This window comes from Motacilla alba, chromosome 23, assembly GCF_015832195.1.
Source record: "Motacilla alba alba isolate MOTALB_02 chromosome 23, Motacilla_alba_V1.0_pri, whole genome shotgun sequence".
Taxonomy (NCBI): domain Eukaryota; kingdom Metazoa; phylum Chordata; class Aves; order Passeriformes; family Motacillidae; genus Motacilla; species Motacilla alba.
Genome location: NC_052038.1, coordinates 3,348,161 through 3,368,738, shown reverse-complemented (window position 1 = coordinate 3,368,738; position 20,578 = coordinate 3,348,161). Strand labels below are relative to the sequence as shown.

Genomic DNA, 20,578 nt, shown 5'->3' with positions numbered 1-20,578 from the left:
TCACCTTCCCCTTCCCAGACAGCTGCCCTGGATCTGCTGAGGAATGAGTGTCACCTTCTGCCACCACGCTCCCACGTGGCTGTCCCGCTCCGGGTGGCTGCGGCCAGCACAGCCGCGAGGTGAGGGCCACCGCGAGCTGCTCTGGGGCAAGCACAGCCTCCACCATCCTGGGGCTTCCCAGATGCCTCTCCCATTCCTGGGCAGTGTATCCAAAATGTGCTGTGTGTGTCGGTGTGGACCAGGTGCTCACACCTGACCGAGTGTTCCTGTTTATTGCCGTGCTGATGGAGCCACGCTCGGGGCTCCTCCTCACCCGCTCGGGGTTGGCTCAATTCTGCTTCACCTCCACGTGTTTGCAGTGTGTAAACATCAGACTCCTGCGTGGTGGTTGGACTCCATCAGGCCTGGAGGATCGAAGCATTAAAAAAAAAGGAATGAAAAGTAACAAAACAAACGCAAAAAGCCCCAAGACCCATGTTACTGTCCGTGCTTGGAAGTTCTGGCTCCTCTGCGATGATGGATGCAGCTGGGTTGCAAAGGCCTTGTTCTCGAAATGAACAAACCAGGCTTTTTTTTTTTTTCTTTTTTTTTTTTGTTTCTCTCGTCTTTTAATCCATTCTTCCCTAGTTAAGTGTGCATCCAGCCGTGTCTGCTGCAATTCCTTCCCTCCCACCCCTCCCACTGCCATTCCCTAGGGAAACACAGGTGCCAATCCGGTGTTGCAGGTCATGCTGTCCTTGCCGGGCAGCCGGCGGTCGTTGAAGGTGTGCATGTTGATCACGGCGTCCGTCTTCACCATCACGGGGGGCTGGGGCTTGTGCTTGACCCGGCGCTGGCAGGTGAGCGACAGGCGGATCTCGTCGGCCATGGCGCTGCAGAAGGAGCGCTGGGGACAGTGGGGGTGACGCCTTAGCATTGCAGCTCTTATATTTTTCAGCTATTTGTAATCCTGCAATTCGTTAGTGGGTAATTGTAAAGCTCCATAGCCTGTCAGCCACTGTTCGCCCATTTTGGTCAGACTCAACAATTCCTCTCTAGGCTTGGGAATCAAGGGCACCTCACTGTCTCAGGCCCCAAAAATTATAAACAAAAGTGAGTTGAGGGGAGCAAACTTGGAGTAAATCACTTCAATACCTGAAGCTCTAATTAGAGGATTAACCCCTGATATGTGAATGGACAAAATTTATATCTGTTTGAAAAACTCATGGCCACTGTCCCTCTTGTGTGTAGCCCCTTGGAGGTTTTGACTGCCCAAGGTGTACCTAAGGCCTTCCATAAGTACCCACTCTTATTCTCCTGATCTTGCCTAGCCTGTGCTCTAGGGAGCCACTCCAAGGCATCAGGCACTAAACACCCCGTCACTGCTGCAGTGTTCTGCTCCCCCGGGGGGGCAGTGGGGCTGGAAGGGCTCAGCAGAGGGTGAGGATGAGATTTGGGGCTGCTCAGACATTGGCTGTGCTCTGTGGGGCTGTGTGGGCACCTGGCTGAGCCCTCTCCCTTGGCAAGGACTGTGCCTGTGCCATGCTCAGTCCTGCACAAAGGCAGAGCTGGAGGTGGCTGCCAGGGTCTGGTGCTGTGTGATCCCTGCGGGGGGCTCGGGGGGTCTGACCCTCCTGCTACTGGGCAGCTTTCCTTTCCCTGTCTAGTCCATCATGAGGGCAGCTCGCTTTGATTTCCGGTCATGCACAAAAGTGCATGTTCCACTTACTGCACCGGGACACCCACGGCAGGGGAAGGACATAAAAGCAGTTCTGTTGTTTCCTGAACACTGATCAGCAATGATGGGCCGTGTCTGCGAGCGTGGCTGAGTTGTGAGACAGTGTGAGGCTTCCTGGTGAGCCCTGACTTGTCCCTCTTTGAATGGGACTGGGGACAAGGCATGGATAGTCACACCTGGAACGTGCAAGGTGATTTCAAGACGGTGTAACAGCTGAGAAAGGCCCCTCCCAAGGACTTCTGTCTATATTTTAATGATTTATTTGTCAGCTTGCTCTAAACCACCGTACCAATGTGTCCTGGTCTGGCTGCTGCAGCAGCAGACCCTGATCAGAGCAGACGTGACTTTCCCCCGAGTGGAGGCAGTCAGAGGGACAGCCCGGTGAGCCTCTGGGGATGGCATTTTAGGGGTGCCAGACTGGATCCCTCTGCCCTCTCCCTGCCTGTCTCTGGGGTCAGTGTGCAAAGCCACGGCTGGGCTAAGGGGAGGCAGAGAATCAGGGGGAATCAGTCGGTACCTGCTCGCGCTCCGCCGTTTTGCGCAGCTTGTAGATGAACTCCACCATGGCCACGAAGACGGACAGCACCAGGCCTGCTGCCAGGACAATGAAGATCCCTCCGATGTTCTGGATGCCCAGAGCACTGGCCTCCTTGTTCTCATCCTCAGGGCAGCCGTTCCCCCGCCACCACTTCTCCTTCATGACATGGAGCTTGTCCTCCTCCTGGAGCTGCAGGATGGCGATGGTGATCTTGTCCCTGTATGGTGACCCTGGGGGTGGGGACACTGTTATACACAGAGGAAAAGGGGGACAAAAATCCCACCCAGCAGGGAAGGTGTCTGTGTTGAGCAGCACAGTTCAGACCTCTCTTCAATGGGCAGACAGTGGTATTTGGAAATTTGCTGCTGGGAGTGCATTATTCAGTCACCTGTGTTTGTGGTGACCAGCCCCCTCGGGGTAGCTGCAGAGATGTCACTTACCCATGGGTGTCCCGATGCCATAGCCTTTGGTGTCGATGAGCCCCCCGATCTGGGTGAGGTTGCAGTTCCTCTGGGTGATGTACTCGATGGTGGTGGACTCCATCAGCAGCGCGTAATCGGCCGTCAGGGTTCGCTGGATCCCCTCCTCGTTGTTCTTGACCAGTGCCGTGGGTTTGCTGCTCATGAAAGCCCACATTTTTTCAAACGTGGAGATTTTGGATTTCTGGAAAAATGATACCCCCCACCCAGCCCCAAAATAAGAATGAGTTCTCCGTTTGCTGAAAGCTGGTATCTTTTCAGTAAATAATAATAATAATAATAATAATAATAATAATAATAATAATAATAATAATAGTTGAGAGCCGATCACACAATGGAGCAACCATGAATTTGACTTTATCTTAAGTGCCTTCAGTGCCCAGCATTGTTTGGATTTATGTCGCCTTAAAGAGACACAGGGGTTGCAGCAAACATCCCACTGTGCATGTGCGTCAGGTCCTGAGGTGGAACTGAACCTGCCCAAAGCCCTGCAGCCCCGCTCGTCTACCAGGCCATTGTAAGATCTGCTTAAATGTGTTCACTTCCGAACCAGGATTTGTTTACCTTGAAGTGTTTCTGCATGCAGAAAGAACAGAGAGTTTTGGAGGACGTGGTTTTCTCTACACACACTCTATGATATTTTTGTCTTTCCTCAAGCATGGCAAGGAAACAAGTCTCCTCTGAGATATGTGCAACTGCCAAACAGATTTAACGTACCCACGTAAACAGAAGCACAGAGATATTCAAGAAGATTGTCTTACGGCTAAAAATAAACATGGATATTCTTTCACTATCAGCAGACATTCTGTTGCAAAGGATGGAATATGTTTTCTAGCTTGCTATTCATGTGAATGTTTTTTTTTCTTCTAGAAAATGTGTTGAGTGAGAAGAAATATGGTTATTTTACGTCCTGCCATAACATTTGAAAAGTACCATTTATCCACGAGCACCTTCTGAGTTGTCTCTGTCAGTCATCGCAAAAGTCACAGAATCTCAGAATCCCAGAATGGTTTGGGCTGGGAAAGACCTTAAAGCTCATCCTGTTCCCCCCCTGCCATGGGCAGGGACACCTTCCACTGGACCAGACTGCTGGTCAGAACTGGCTTTAGTTTAGGAAGATTTCCCAGGCAGGCAGAGCAGTGTCCTCTTGCCCCTTTGCTGGTCCCAGTGCTCCCGTGGGTCAGTGCTTCTCCCTCAGACCAGCCCTGGGACAACACTTGGATATTGACACTTGTGTTCCCACTGCTGCCAGCTCCTTTATGCACTGTTCTTCTTCTCTGCCCCATTTCTTGTTTTTCCGAGATCTGTTTTTGCCTTCTTATTTCATAAGAGGCAGCTTAGGCAGCCAAAGCTCTTCCTCCACTGTGCTCCTTGGTGAGCCTGGAGCTGGCTGATAAGTCAGAGGGCAGATAAGTCCCTGTGCTGTGCCTGGAATCAGGGTGGCTTCTCAGCAGCTGCTGCTCGAGGAGTCGCTGCTGCAGAGCTGTGATTTCAGCTCTCGTTTATCTCTCCACAGGTCTCTGTCCTTCCATGAGAAAGCAGGAGATGGAGCCCAAGCCCAGCCCAACTGCTGCTGCCACAGCTCCCCATCATTTTGCCAGTATCACCCAAAATGTGCCAGCGTAGGTTCTTCTGATAAAACCACAATAAATAATGGTGAGGTAGCTGAAAGTCCCTCGTAATGCTTCATTTTCCAAACGTTTTGCCCATCCACCTCCTTTATTCCAGCACGTTTAGCCAAAGTTAAACAAAAGCTCATCACCCCAAAGCTGGGTCCTGCAGTGCTGTTCAAACAAAGGCTGTTCCTCTGCCATTAACCCTGTGGGCCCCTTCTCCCACCTGAAATACCCAGGGATTCATTTCTTCTTCAGTAAAGCTTGTGCTCGTTATAATCCACTTGATGAATGCTCAGCAGTGGATGTGCTGGAGCAAACTTCATTCAAGAGGCAGGATAATCTCCCTCGCTTCGAAATCTGGACCAGGGCCTGTAAGGTAGATTTGTGGCATCTATCAAACCTCAAAGAGCAGCAAGAAATGTAGCCTCCAAAAGGATTATTAAATATCTGAACATTACAATGGGTAATTGAAATGAATCGTGTGCTCGGCTGGCTGATAAGGACTTGTTTAACATTTATATAGTTCACATCAGAGGCCTCTGGGTTCCTTGGCTCTCCCTCTCTCTTCTTCTCTTTCTGCATTTAATGCTCCTTGAGTGTTGACACAGAGCTTTTAACATCAGTGTTCTCCCAGTTTAGAGCACAGAGCAAAATAAACTGGCAAAAAATCAATAGGCTGCATTTAGTGAAGCAAATGGGACTTGCATGAGGCACTGGACCTCTTCAGGCAACTGAAATTACACGAGACAGGGCTCCCTGGAAGAGAAAAACCACTTTTCTCTTCTTCTCTTAAATCACTACTCCTGGACCAGCTTGAAAGGACTTAATTGTGTTCGGGATGCCAGGAGGAGCCCAGATTTGTCACTTCTGGCTGGGCCCCGCCAGGGGTGGAGCACTCCTGAGCTGGGGCACACCTGGGAAGGGCTGGCAGGGAGTTTGGAGCTGCTGTCACTGCTCACTTGAGCCTAAAGAGAGCTGGCACGGAGATCTGGGCTCAGGGCTGATGCCCAGCAGGGCAGAGGAGCTGGGGGGTCCCTCCAGGAGGGAGGGCAGGCCGTTGGTGCTGCCAGGGCAGCTCACACCCAGCCCGGCTCAGGGCAGTCTCAGGCTCTAAAACCTGATGAGAAAACTGCTTTTCCAAGGGAAAATTCCCCAGCTGTAATTCCCAGCACAGCCCTCACAGGCCGATGGTTTGCTGCAAACCCAGAAGCAGCTGTGAGAGTGATGTTGGTCATCAATCCCAAATCACAGGAGCAGCGAGGGCAGGAGTGTCCCTGCTCCAGCTCACACACAATTAAGCCACAGAACATGTTTTGTAGTTGAAGGAAAAGTTCATTTCTCCCCTTCCTGCTCTTAAATACTGTGCCCACACTGCAAAGCTGTTGCTTATTGATGGGAATTTGGATTTCGTCAGCCACGACTGCACCATGGAAATAAGCAAAACCATCTTAGTAGTAATTTAGTAATAAGGAATGCCTTAAATTGTGTTTATTTTGCTGATTTTTTCTGTGTTCTTTATTTGTGTGTACATTCTATTTTGCTAGACCCCTGATTTTACCACAGTTTGACTTAAAAAACTGGGATTAGTTACTGGTCTGAGCTGGTATTTGCTGTGCTGTGGCTGGGTGCTAATTTCTTCTCAAGAGATTTACCATTTACTTTTATGGGCTTCTTAAAAGAAGCATATCTCAGTTGGTTGTGGGTAAAGGGACCCTCCTGTGCCCCCACATCCTCTGGAGGGTCCCCAGGTACCCCTCAGTGACAGCTTTGCTGCCAAAGGTAGATGAGGAGGAGCTGCTTGGGTGCTCTGAAGCATTAAGATAAATGATCTGACACTGGCTTCTTCCTGGCAGAGAAGTTCCCGTGTCAGGAGCCCCGAGATGTTGGGGATGATGGAGATATTGCTAATTATCAAGGGCTGCTGCTGCTGCAGCCGTGGCTCCCACGGCGGGGTCGAGTCTCACTCCTGCTCACACGAGTGGAGCTTCTCCTTGATTTATTCAGGATAAATAACACCAGAATCTGGTCTGCTGTGCTCTGCATCTTAATCAGCCCGTGTTAGTGCTAAATGAGATGTGTGTGTGGAAGCAGGGTGCCAGCCCCTCGAACGCGGCGCCGCCGAGAACGCCTCCGAGTTCATTCTTCAGAGTCACAGCTCAGAAGCCACCTTTAATAAGCAGTTCTGCAGGGCCAGTCACCCAAATCAATTAATGGAATCGTTTAGAGGAGCCCCTACGAGGCATCTTGCCAAGACATATACGCTTTTTTATCTGCCAAATTGGCAAGAAAGGAACTTTCAGGCTTAAGATTTTCAATTCCAGCCCGTATGAAAAAATAAATTGATTTCCACCAACTGAAGATACTTAGTCTTGAGGATTTAACATTTCTCTATGAGTATCTGTGTACACACACACACTCACAGCCAGACTCCAAGAGATCTGGCCTTCCATTCAGAGAGGCAGCATCCTCTGCAGGATGGGAAGGATTTATGAGTTATAATGAACTCTAGATGCTGTTCCGAAATTAATTGATCCATGCTTATTCCTGTAACTCAATCTGTATTGCCAGGGAGTAAACAGCTTCTCAGAAGTTCTTTTCCTGAAGTCAGAATGTGCCAATATGGTTGGTAAAGCTCTCTCTTCCTTCTCTTGGTTTGCTTGGCTGCACGGGGTCAGATTTTGTGGGAGCAGCATCCCCTGCTGTGGGGCTGTCCCAGAGGGGTCTTGGTTCCACTGGGACCTTCTGCAGTGTCCCTGGTGAGCTCTGCACAAGCTCTCAGGCCTGAGCACAGCTCAGTGCTTGGGATCCATCTCATGGAACAGCATGCACGGTGTCTGCCTTCCTCTTCCTCCCGTCGTCCACTCTCCCCAGGATCAGGGTGCTGCTCTCCTCCTGCACTCCTGGGGGATCCAGCGTGGACAGGAGGGGCCCTGACAGAGGGGCTGCAGGGCCCAGGGGTGCTCAGGGCTGGTGTGAGCAGCTTGCAGCTGATTTAACAGGGAGAAAGGGAGGAGTGAGACCCTGCTGTGAGGGGAACGACTTTGGGGAACAGCCACACAGAGAGCCAGGCAGCAATTTGGGCTAAATATACTAAATATATAGGTAATCCACGGAGCAGGTGAGATCCTCATTGGTGTGCTGCCATCAGCCTTTTGTCCCAGCAGTGACAGTGTGTTCAGAGCTGCTGGGATGGTGTGTTCAGAGCTGCCCAGGCACTGACAGTGTGTTCAGAGCTGCTGGGATGGTGTGTTCAGAGCTGCCCAGGCACTGACAGTGTGTTCAGAGCTGCTGGGATGGTGTGTTCAGAGCTGCCCAGGCACTGACAGTGTGTTCAGAGCTGCTGGGATGGTGTGTTCAGAGCTGCTGGGATGGTGTGTGCAGAGCTGCCCAGGCACTGACAGTGTGTGCAGAGCTGCTGGGGTGCTCAGGCTCTGGATCTGCAGGAGTGATTCAGCAGCCCTGGCTGGTGGAGGCTGTCTCTGCTGGAGCCCCCTGGAGCAGGGCAGAGGGAGGCAGGGAAGCCAGGTGCTCTTCCAGTGCCACCCATCCGAGGGAGGGTGGATCCTCACTGGCACCTGGAGCTCTGTGCTGTGCCAGGTGTCCCCATGGAGGTGGCACTGACAGAGCAGCTGAACCAAACCCACCACAGGAATTACCCAGTTGAGAACAAAGACCTTGTTGGAGCTGGGAGAAGCCCTGTCTCTCCCAAGTCCCTCAGCACAGGAAGGACAAGTGAGCAGAGCTTCCCACGTGGGAGCTCCCACTGCTCCAGTAATGGAAATGCTTGTCAGAAGGGACATTCCTGAGAATTCATCTCCATACAACAGTGCTAATAAAAAGGAAAAGGAAAATACTCTGCATCAATAAACCATGCCAAGGCCGTTAGAGCCTGAAGTATGGTTCTGATGGATAATGATATGAAGCAATAAATATACTGTGTCCTGACGATTGTTAAAAGAGACAGTTTCCTTTTATTCCCATATAAAACTCGTATTGGAAAGCACAGTTAAAGCACACAGTGACAGCCTGCCTTTCCCTGCTGGCTGTTCCAGGGTTATGTGGCTTTGGAAAACACCACCACACATCTGCCTGTGCCATGGACAGAACTGCAGGGACCAGCTCCATGGCAGGAGGCAAGCTGGGCATTCCCAGGATCACTAAAGATCAAACCACCCCCTCTGTGGCTCTTTATCAGCCTCTGCTGCTGCCTGTCAGAGTCAGGACACACATCCAGGGAGGACAGTGGCTTCTCAGCCACATCAGAGCCAGAAGTTGCATGGGAACAATGCTCTCTCTATTATTAAAATCCAGCATATTGCCTTCCTTTAATGAGTCTTGCCAATTAAACTGCTGGGGCCTCATCAAGCTGCCATCACCCTGTGCCTGCTCAAATCTTGCAGCACCAGGCACAAACTGCTTGGTAAAGCCTGAACTGTGCTAGTCACATGTATTTCCTTCTGCATTAGGGTGGTGGAGGGGGAAGGAGCCAAAGGTGTGGGGGAGCCAGCTCCCATCCCTGAGCCAAAGCCTGGGATCTTCCTTTGGGCCTCTTTCCTTGCCAGGGTGATAATTCCTTAATCACCCCTCATTTCTATCCCTTTATTCTCTCTCTTTTCAAACTGGGTTTTTACAGGCCAGCAGTGGTTTTAAAGGTCATTTTACATCTCTCAGTTTCTTTCTATTTTTGAGGCTACGGTGGAATCTGACTGACTTCTGAATTTAATTATGCTTTAAATAGACGAAATTAATGCAATTGGATTGTGATGCACTGGTACTGTTACCTTGCCCTGGATCTCAGAGGTTAATAAAACTGGATTACATTGATATGAATACCTGAAGGACAAGAAAGATATTTCAGCTGTAAAAAATACAGGTCAGGGGGGGCATTTTGCAACATCTGTCCAGCTGTGGGTTTCATCTGGGCTCTCCCCTGTCCCTGAAGGCTGGCTGGGTCAGCCTGGGGGCTCCATGGGGCTGTGCTGGCAGAGGCAAGGAAGAGCTGGATGGGTCAGATGTGGAAATTGGGAAGGTGATTTAGGGAATGTAAAATTTTTCTGCAGGGCTTTAATACAATCTGCACTTTGGCACATGCCACGTTTTTGGGTGTCCGAGCCAATGTTGGGTAGAGCCTGCAAAAGTGTAAAACCAGTTTAATTTTGTACCTGTGACTTCAGTTAACAACAGGGAGGGGGATTTAGCCTTGGTGGGACTCAGGTGAGTGACAATCTCAGTCTGGGCAAGATGTGAGACTGCAAGAAGCTGAAAGGAGGAGCAGCAGGGGCGGCCTGGGAGGATTTCTGTCTTTGGATCTTTGTCCTGGCTCCCGTTGGCATCTCTGCCCGGAAGGTAGAAAGCCTCTGCCTGGTCTCACCTTGAAGAAGGTCATGGTAGCTCCATCCTTCACTGCTCCATACTCTATTTTTGTCTGCTTTGCCAAGTCATCTGCCGAGTCGATGGGGGACTCCATCCTCTCCACGGTCAGGAAGGCCGCAAGGTTGGCCGTGTAGGACGAGATGATAATTAGGGTGAAGAACCACCATATGCCACCAATGATCCGTGTAGACAGGGCTTTGGGCATCAGCTCCGAGCCTGGGGTGGGACAGGGGAAGGTGGGGAGAGGAAACAAAGGGAAAAAACCCATTTTATGTATCCATACGTACATTTTATATACATACATACATATATATATATATATATATATGTGATCAGGATTCACTGTCAAAACTGTTACAGCTATGCAATTAAAGCCAACTGGTTTTGAGGCAAATTATCCAGACATCTTGCATGCCAGGATATCAGTGGGGTTTTTGTAGCATTTGCAGAAAAACCCTCTTCCTTGATTACTGACCTTGGGTACAGTGCCCAATTTACAGGAAACATCCAAACTGAAGTAATTAACTGGGCTGCTTTTATGGGATTTAAATAGCAAGCTATTTATGAACTTTTATGAGTGTTTTGTTCTGCCATTTAAAAAGGCCTTTGCTTTTATACAGATTATTTTCAAAAGACTCACTCTGGGGAGTGTGTTCAAATACACAAGGTTTAAAAAAAATCAAACACCAAGAGAAAGGAACTATCAGGGTCCAGGGCTTTGAATGCCAGTCAGAAGTGGGGAAGCAGGAGATGTTACAGCATAAAAGGTGTAGTGGGTCTGGAATGACTTTTATTGAGCAGACATGAAGGGCTAAATGGGTTGTGCTATTTTTGTAATCACCCAAAACACCTTTTAAAGCCAGGCAAGGGCTTTGGGTTTGAAACAGCTGTGCTCAGAGGATTTATCAGCCTGGAAAGTGCAACAAAGATTGGGCTTTGCAAAGCAATTTCAGGCAGTGTGGCATCAAAGCAGAGCATGGGGTGTAGTTTTCCTCCCTTCAGAGTGCAGCAAGGAGACACCAGGAAGAGGAGGAGTCCTGGATATTGAGGGTGCTTTGGTTCTCCTCAAGATCCTGCTTCTTCCCTCTCCCATCTCCGGCCCTTTGATGCATTGGATGCTGTGACATCAGTCTGGCTTTGAAATATTTTTCTTCTCAGATGCAGAATTGAGTTAAAAAGAATATAGCTCTTTTCATTTATCAGCATCTGATAAGAGGGATGATTCATCCTGCTAAACCGTCTTGCTGGGAACTGTCACTGTCCATGAGGGCAGCTGAGATCCAGGAGGAATCTCTATTACAGGCAGCAGTGGAGCTCAGAGCAGCTCTGTGCCTGCCACTGAGCCAAGGCTGTGCTTCTTTTGCTCTCTGGATATAAGCACTGATACATGGTAAATTAAAGTGTGACAAATGTTTGACATTTTCCACTTATTTCTATTCCTGGATTTTCTGCAATTAGATCGCAGCTGAATTTCGTTCCTTATTCAGAGCTGCTCCCAAGCTCCCCCCCTGCTGCCTTCTGAACAGATTGATTCTGTTCATTGCATCTCTCTATTCCATTCACACGCAGGGGTGCAATCCCACCCCTGTCCCATTTCTGGGGTCCCTGTGACCGTGGTGGCTCACACCTGTGCCACTGGCAGCCCTCCTGAGGGGCTGCTGGGCTCCCGGGGCAGCTCCTCGCCTCTGCCAGCCTGGAGGAGCTTCAGGGCATCTCACACTGCTCAGAATGACCAGGGGAGGGGAAAAATGGGGATGGAGCAGAGGGCAAGGCACCCTGTCTGCTGGGAAAGTTGATTTAGAACAGAGAGAGAGCCAGGTCAGAGATCCTGAAACCGAACAAATGGTTCGGATTAACAGAAAGAGGAATTTGCAGAGTCCGTGGGATGTGGGGCAATGAAGCAGCTGAGGGAGGTGAAGGCAGTGCTCCTCCTTGGAGCTGCAGGGGCCAGGAGGTGCTGGGAGGTTGCAACCAAAACAAGTTTTCGATTCAAAAAGCCCTAAGAGCAGGCGGGTGGCCCTTACCTTGCTGCATCAGCGCTCCCATCCCGAACCAGAAGCTGTTCAGGAGGGTGAAGTTGTTCTCCACGATGTCCGAGCCCGGGTTGCAGGGGTGGGCATCGTACCACTCGTAGGGGCTGAACCTGCAGCACACAGGGAAACAGAGCTCCTGGTGATGCCTTGGAGGGGCTCCTAGGACAGAGACTAGTCAGGATTAAGAGAATAAGGTGGGTTTTTATTAAAGGCCTTCAACAGATACACACTGGGCAGCCAAAGCCTCCCAGGGGCTGCACCCAAAATGGACAATGGTCACAAGTTTTTTTATGAGTTTGGTCCATCTGCATATCAGAGGTTAATCCTTAATTACAGCTTCAGGTAATGAAGTCAAATACCCCCAGTTTGCTCCTCACATTTCACTTTAGCTTACACTTCTCAGGGCCTGAGGCTGTAGGGTGTCCTTGGATCTCAGGCCTGGAGGAATTGTTTTGTCTGACCAAAATGTGAAGACAGTTAACCAACACTTCTATATGGAGTTATGCACTAATGCAGCACAGGATTTGAAAAAACTAAAGGCTAAAATCTTAAGGCATCAGTTGGGACGTGGCAGGACAAGACCCTAAAGGAACTGGAAAAAAGGAGTCTCAATGCCTCTGGCGCTGCTGTGCAGGGGCTGCTGACCCTCTGGAGCACAGCTTTATAGAGAAAAAGGAAAATTCAGCCCAAGTCACCCACACAGCTGTAAGTCTGTGTCCTGCATTCTGGAGAACAGAGACCCGGGAAGCCAAGTCCTCCTGAGGCATCTCAGATGGCTTCCCCAGAGCCTTGGGTCACTTTGGATCATCTTTTCACTACTGTGCCCTACAACAGCAGCCAGAGCACGTGATGGTGGGATGGGATGGGATGGGATTCAGACACATAACCTCTTGTATGTAACAGTTCAAAAATATGGGGAAAAATGACATTTTTGATTGACTGAGGGGAGAAGCCTTGGTCATTCTGCAGTAGTAGCAGGGAAAAACTGTATTTCAGGAGATTCTGCCACCAATGCACATGGGAATCGGGGTGGGATTTAGATCACTGAGAGGTAGAACCTTCCACCATCCTGACAAGCAGGAGTTTGGCCCAGTCAGGGCACTGGCAGAACATGGAATGTGGTGGCAGTTTGCTGTGGACAAACTTATTCTCTGTGGGGATGAATTTCCATGGATAGGCCTGCAGTTCTTGAGCAAGACTGAAGGAATTTCATAGGAATATCTCTGCAAATTCTGCCCAAGACTGGCAGGCAAGCCCTGCTGGGAATGAGCTCGTTTAGCCAGGATCTGGGGAGGATGCTAAACAGGAGAGATGTTAATATTTTTAGAGCTGTTTATTTACATTTTCTGAGAGTCCCAAATTTTGCAGAGATTAAATTAAAAACATAATTGGTATAATTGCTTTTGAACCAGGCATTAATTATCATCTCCGCTTCCTTCTGGAATCCCTGGAGATTCACAACAGCCCCTCCTCAAAGCCCAGCCCACAGCCTCTATCAGGAGATGTTTCCCTCTGTAATTCTCCACCAGATGCGCCACCACCCAAGGAGAGGGCTCGTGGCTCCATTCCAGGGTGGCCTCGCTCAGACAGTTGGATTTGTTTGGAGAAGGGCCCCAGATCCCTGCCAGGAACCTCCTGGCACTGAAACCTGCCCTGGGCACGTGTCAGTGCACAGCTGGGGTGTCCTGGCAGTGCCAAGCACGGGAGGGGTCTGGGGGAAAACCATCCCTGAGGATGGACAAGGCACAGCCCACGCTCCTGGAAAAGATTACCTGGCTTTGGAAAAGATTACCCTGGGCACAGCTGTGCCGCTTTTCGCTTCTGTTTTCCACCTCCAAGTACAGTCCAATGTGCTTTCCTTTCCTCCCTGGTTTATCTCACCTTCCTGCAGCAGGGACTGTTCCCTGGGCTGGGTTTGGGGTGTGGAACCCCTGGCCCTGCTCAGGCTGCACCCTGGCATTGCTGCTTGTTCATCAGGCAGTGGTTGGGCTGGGTTTGGGGTGTGGAACCCCTGGCCCTGCTCAGGCTGCACCCTGGCATTGCTGCTTGTTCATCAGGCAGTGGTTGGGCTGGGTTTGGGGTGTGGAACCCCTGGCCCTGCTCAGGCTGCACCCTGGCATTGCTGCTTGTTCATCAGGCAGTGGTTGGGCTGGGTTTGGGGTGTGGAACCCCCCTGGCCCTGCTCAGGCTGCACTCTGGCATTGCTGCTTGTTCATCAGGTAGTGGTTGGGCTGTCCTTGCTGCTCACCCTCCTCTGCTCTCTAAATCAGAGGAAATCAGCAAGGAAACAAGAAGCAGGCTGAACTCAGACCTGGCTTTACATGCTGCTTATTCCTTGGAACTTGCTATAGATTCACACCAGAGGTGGATAAAGGGTGGTGTCTTGGTCCTTTCTGTCAGATAAAGCCAGAGTTCAGGAATTAGATTAAAACTTTCTTGGGCTGCCAATGAAAGACTATGAAAAAGAAAGGGAATGGGTAAGATCAATGAGCCTGGCAAGATGACACGCTGGAGAACTTCAAGGTCTGAGTGAAAACCTACTGGTGCAGCTCAAATGACAGAGAAATATTCAGAAATCTGCAAAGCAGCAACAGCCTCCAGTGCTTGAGCAGAGAAACCATTAGTGGAAGCAAGAGGTAACGAAGGAAGGAGGGAGAGGAGCTCATTGACCCCAGAGCTCAAATCAGTGGAGGAATTCAGGATCCTCTGTGGCTGGCTTCCCTCATCCTCACATGCACTGTGGGCTCTGAGAAATATTTCATCAAAACCTAGCATCATTCTCCTGTCTCTTTCAGCTTTTTGGGCGGGAAATTGAAGCATTTGGAAGAAATTTATAAGATCTAACACAAAATACTTTTGAGTCTAAATTGTGTCTCCAGAGAAATTTTCAATGGACGACCCAGACTATTGTATTTGCAGGGAATGTCCCAATGAAGGCAGGAATGATGAATCTGACTCCATATTCTCAGAAGGCTAATTTATTATTTTATGATACTATACTATATTAAAGAATACTATACTATAGAATACAGAAAGGATACTTACAGAAGGCTAAAAAGATAATAATGAAACTCGTGACTCTCTCCAGAGTCCTGACACAGCTTGGCCCTGATTGGCCAAAGAGTGAAAAAAACTCCCAGCAGAAATTCAATGAAACAATCACCTGTGGGTGAACAATCTCCAAACACATTCCACACGAGCACAGCACAGGAGAAGCAAATGAGATAAGAATTGTTTTCCTTTATCTCTGAGGTGTCTCAGCTTCTCAGGAGAAAAATCCTGGGGGAAGGGATTTTTCAGAGAATACGAATGCCACACCAGACCTCACTGCAATTAGGATGAAGATTAAACCAACCCACCCACGCTGCCATGCAGCCATAGAGGTTTGGTGTAGTTTGGAGGCTGTGTGAGCCCGAGGACAGGTGCCAGCCTGGCACCAGAGCCTCCAGACACAGCATCCCACAGAGCCCTGGGGACAGCCAGTGTTGGTGGCTCTCTGGGGGCTGGGGGCTGGGAGCAGGGGCTCCATCAATAGTGAAGAAAGGCTGATTAAAATGACAGATGAACCAAATCCATCCTTTGCCTGCCTCTAAATAGTTCCTGAGTCTGTTTTAAGTGGCATTGACCTATGGTTATGGCATGAGCAGAGTGCTCTGGTGCCTAGTTCGGAAGAGTCATGTCTCTGAATTAAGGCTTTTCTATTTTGATTGTGGTTTTCTGCTGAGAATTGGATTTCAGAGGCCTTGCTGGGGTCAAAAGCAGATATTGTTCCCCTTACTTCTGAATGCAATAAATATTTTCCCTGTGAAATCTCTTGCCTTCCATCTCTATGTGTTAAAAGACCATTCCAGCAGAATTTTAATTACCCCGAGTACTTGGTGTTATTCAAAAGAATAGGATGACAGAAGAAATGTCAGGAGCAAAACATGAAAAAATAAACTGTAATTGCAACATTTTATGTGTTGAATTTAGTTCAAAAAATAGCCTCATAGGGTTCATACAATATCATAATTGATGTGATGGAGTGAGATGCTGAGGCTCATGTCAGAATAAAACCTGAGACAAAGCCACAGTTCTTCAGGTTTTCATCCCTCAACATCAGCCAAAAGCCAGGCAGCACTGCCATGCTTGGACAGACATCCCTGTTTGTGCAAAGTGGTGACTGAGGGACTTCACATCAGGGCCTGCCCCAGCATTTCCTTCGGCCTTTCTGCAGCATTTCACATGCAGATACAATTTGCACATTTAACATGCTTTGGAAAGTGGGATCTGGACAATTTGGGCTGGAGCTGGTCATTATGAGCTGGGAAAAATAAGCTCCAAAATGCAGGATTGTGTTTGGATTGTAGCTGCAGGCCCCAGGAGCAGGCTGGTGCCCGGGGCCATGGAAGGCAGCAGCGCTGTGGGAGCAGAGCCTGCTCAGCTGTGCCCTGCCTGCATGACAGGGACAGACAGCCAAGGGCTGTCTATCAGCCACCACAGGATTTTCCTTCTCATGGATACCTTGGGTGCACATCCCCAGAGGAGAGCCTGGTGCTGCTGAGAGCACCTGGTTCTCCTTATGGCTGGCTGGGGAGGCATGGCAAAGACAAGGCAGGAGGGTGATTGCAGCTGCAGTCTGGATCAGGGAGGGCCCTCCATGTCCTCTGAGAGCAAAACGGTGGATGCTGACGGTCTGCTCAGGGAGAAAGTCAGATAAACTTTCCCAGGCATCGCTCTGGGGGAGCTTTGAGAAAGCTCAGAGAAAGAATTAAAATAATCTTTAATCTCTGCAGCTGTTGCTTTGAACTTGTTGTTTACTTGTAAGATGTGTACAAGAAGGGTGCTCCTAATTAGCCAGTGAGGTGAGGGGTGTTGATTGAGGACCAATCAGGTCCAGCTTTCTCGGAACAGTCTATGAAAGAATGTGATATCTAATAAACTTCACTGTTGCCTTCTGAGAGAGAAGACCTCGGAGTCTGTGTTGCTTCATTCAGCTGTCCCTCATACAATAGTGACAGAAAACAAATGTCCAGCTCTGCCCCCGTGCAGAAGAGGGACCAGAGGCTGTACCTGCCTTGCCATGCATGTTTAAAATGCTTTGAAAGTGGGGTCTGGACAGTGTGGGCTGGATCTGGCCATTATGAGCTGGAGAAAACAAGCTCCTAATTGAGCACTGCAGGTGCTCCCAGCACTCATGCCCAGCTCACTCTGCTGTTGTGTGTAATTAGGATATGACAGACTGAATGCAGGAAATCTGCTCTAAATGCCCCCCTGGACTGAGGGATGCTGAAAATTGTAGATTTGTTGTACCATCAGGGTTAATGGAGTCTGCTTGCTCCAGCTCTGTATCTGATCTTTCCTTTGACTCTCTAATGCCAGTGGATGACAGAGGAATGTTTCTGATGGATGCTCCCAGGGAGGTGTACACAGCAGGCCTTGTGGAAGAGGGTCTGCAGAGACCCCCAGACCAAAACAGGGAGGGTTCTGAAATCACCACAGGTATAAATTCAACTGGAAATAACGAGAAATGAGCATCCAACTGCAGAGTGGGCTGAGGAATCTTTCCTGGACGAGGTGTTTATGCAAAATATTCCATTGAGGGCTGTGTGTGGTCATGGAGGGCACCTGCCTGCAGGAGGGCGAAAGTGCTTTGTTTTGATTTGAAAAGGTGGGATCATGGATTGAGAGCAACCCTGGACTGTGTCTCATCAAAGGCCCTGTGGAATTAACAAGACATGCAAATGTATGCAAATTCTGCCTTTAAACATAGAGGGTTTAAACATGCTAATTAGATGCATATTAATTTTGTAAACAGACACACTGTCTGATCTGTAGCAACCAACGGCTTCTCCATTCTTCTGATATAGGGAAGGGGAAATGGTTTTACAGAGACAGGACTGGGAAATGGTGGGGGAGACGGGAGCTCAGGGCCCAGCAGAGGCTGGGAAGGGTGTGAGCAGTGAGCATGAAAGGACAATGCTGCAGAGATACTTCTCTTCATACACCAGGACGTACTGATTGAAAGGCTCCAAAACTTCTGAAATCTTAAAATTCTTTCACGCTGTGAGTGTGTGAAAGTGAGCAGCCAGCCCATGGGGATGGACCAGAGGGGAGCTCAGGGGTGGCAAGGGTTTGATGCTGCAGCTGCCAGCAGGGACCCCTTACCTGGCTATGACAAAGAGCACACAGCTGACCCCCAGGTAGGCGAGCAGGATGTACATCCAGATGTCAGGAGAGAGGGGGTTGAGGAAGGAGAACACGCTGGGGTTGGTCCCGTTGGGCTTCCTGTAGAGGATGCTGACCCCCAGGGTCATGAAGGGCTTGGAGAAGTCGATGGCTTTCTCCCGGACGTGAGTGATGGTCAGAGGAGCCACGGCCAGGTCAGCTTTCTGCAAACAGCACAGAGGGAGGGGCAGGGGCAGGGAGGAAGGAGGAGTTACAAACCGAGGTGTTTCCATCCCCTTGGAGACACCACAGCTCCTACACAGCAGAAACAGGCAAAAACCCCCAAAGGGCAGCCCTGGGGTTCCCCCCTGCTGCTGCACATGTGGTACACATTTGCTGTGAAATACAGATGCTGGGGTGCAGTGTTTGCAGTGAAATACAGATAGACAGTACAGTGTTTGCTGTGAAATAGAGATGTTGGGGTGCAGTGTTTGCAGTGAAATACAGATAGAGAGTACAGTGTTTGCTGTGAAATAGAGGTGTTGGGGCACAGTGTTTGCTGTGAGATACAGATGTTGGGGTGCAGTGTTTGCTGTGAAATACAGCACAACCAAATGGAGGCATTACAGCCTCTGCAGCTTCTGCCCTGATGCAACGAGCTCTTCTGAAACGGTCAGAAAAATCAGATTTTACAGAGTTCTGAAGTGTCAGTGGCCCTTGTCATGCTTGCTCCTCGCCACAGGACTCCACAACAGCGAGTAGGCTGTGTGCAGAGCCTGCTGTTGGCAGCAGTGTTTGTTGTTGTGGTTGTTGTCCTTCCTTTCATTTGTTGTTGTCCTGCCTTTCCCGCTGATGCAAGAGGAGAGGAGGGTGTGGATGGAGCTGCAGGGAGCCATACTGTGGCAGCGTGAGGTAAAAGGCTCAATTTCTCTTCCCTCAGTCATTTCATGATGCAGCTTGAGGGGCTCAGTCTCAGGCAGGAATGCTCGGTGCCTGCGGGTGGGAGGGAGGGAGGCGTGCAGGTGACACCCTCTGAGGAAACACTGTTTAGTGATGGACTCCTCAGCCCATCCTGCTGGAGTGCTCTGAGCTCCATGAAGAATTTCAGCTGAGCATATTCCTTATCCTGACAGCTTGCATGAATTGTTTCTATTATTTCTCTTATTTACTAATTTGTGTTAATTCAACGAGCAACCACATTCACCCTCTTTCTGTTGGTTAAGAGCTGCATTATTCCTTTCAATAAACATTCATCCAGGCTCTTAAAAGCCACAAGTAAACACATCCAAGGTTTCCTCAATATCACCCTCCTTGCCTGAGCTTTGCAAATCATTCTTTGGGATCGTGAACTTCCGAGGAAACACAGACACATAAATTACAGCTCTGAAGTTGAGCAGAACCTCCCCCCATGCCAGGAGCCCGGGCGAGATTTATTTAACATCTGGTTCTGAAAATTAAAATTCTAAATTACCCATGAGTGATAATTACCTAGAGATACAGTAGATCTGTCATTATTCATGGACTTTAAATCAATACTGGCTGGAACATACTTTGCTTCAGCAGGAACTGGGGGTTCACTGTAGGAACCAGAGCAGATCCCTGGCCTGTGCTGGGGGTAAAGGTTGTACCAAAGGTTTCATTTGACCTTGCCAATCTGTGATCAAGTCAGTGCAATATTTATAAATAGAGGATTCTGGGTCTTTTACTGTAGGAAGAGTCTCTGCATGAGCTTTTGCCCATTTACACATACATGTGTGTGTGTGTGTAAGGAACCCCCTCCAATGAGTGCAGCCTTAGAGCTCCTGAACAGAGGCCCTCAGGAATTATGTAACAAGGGTAAAAATTATGTAGTTTTGTTCTAACACAGCTCTCCAGCTGCGCCCTGGTTTCCTTTCCCTCTAACTTTCCAGATGGAAATACATTTTTCCATCAGCTGGTACAGGAAAAGCTCACTTCAGTCACTGGCATTTGTCAAAACCTGTGGAAAATGGGAACAATATTTCCCCAGCGAGCTCATTGTGCCAGCTGTGGTTGTGGTGACATGGACAGAAGCTGAAGGGGGTTGGAGGTGGCATTGGTGGCTGCCCAGTCTGGGCTGGGGATGTTCTGCATCCTGGGGACCATCCTGGCAGGTTTGGAGCTTGGCTGCTCCCACCACCTTACAGCACACCTGGAAATTTTGGCTTAGTGCTCCACACAGTCACAAGGCAGAAATGGCACAAGAAATGCAGCATTTTCCCTCCTCCATCACTTCTGTGTGGGTGTCCTGACTCACCAGGGAAAGGCAAAGAAGATGTTGAAGGATTTGGCTACGGGTTTTTCTGAAGGAGGCAGCAAATGTTCTGTGGTCAGAGCTCTCTGGCAATGGCCAGGCTGAGGGAGACTCGGCCAAATTTGTCACAACAATACAGCGAGCTAAAGAACAGCCTGGAGTTGTGCTTTGCCACAGAAATTAAAGAGAGAGAACTCTGCATGGATGCCCAGGGATCCAGCTGCTTTTAGCACAGAAATAAAATTTTACTGTGTGGCTCCAGCAGCTCCTGTGATGTGCTCCCAGCCCTGTGTCCTTGCAGGCAATGTCACATTCAGGCAGGACAGAGCAGGGATTCTGGAGCCTGGCTGGGGTGTGTCCTGAGCAATTACAGGCAGCACAGGGCTGCACTTCCATATCCTTT

General features: G+C 49.4%; 1 protein-coding gene across 1 annotated transcript in view; it reads right to left on the bottom strand.

The window, feature by feature from the left end:
- Nucleotides 1-566: 566 nt before the first annotated feature.
- Nucleotides 567-20,578, bottom strand: part of GRIK3 (glutamate ionotropic receptor kainate type subunit 3) — a 114,436-nt gene continuing 94,424 nt past the window's right edge. The window contains exons 11-16 of the mRNA XM_038160935.1: nucleotides 17,904-18,127; nucleotides 11,748-11,866; nucleotides 9,722-9,939; nucleotides 2,696-2,918; nucleotides 2,235-2,485; nucleotides 567-886 (exon numbers count right to left, since the gene is read on the bottom strand). Coding sequence (XP_038016863.1) covers nucleotides 692-886; nucleotides 2,235-2,485; nucleotides 2,696-2,918; nucleotides 9,722-9,939; nucleotides 11,748-11,866; nucleotides 17,904-18,127 — 1,230 coding nt within the window. The 3' untranslated portion in view covers nucleotides 567-691. The remainder of the gene's footprint in view (nucleotides 887-2,234; nucleotides 2,486-2,695; nucleotides 2,919-9,721; nucleotides 9,940-11,747; nucleotides 11,867-17,903; nucleotides 18,128-20,578) is intronic.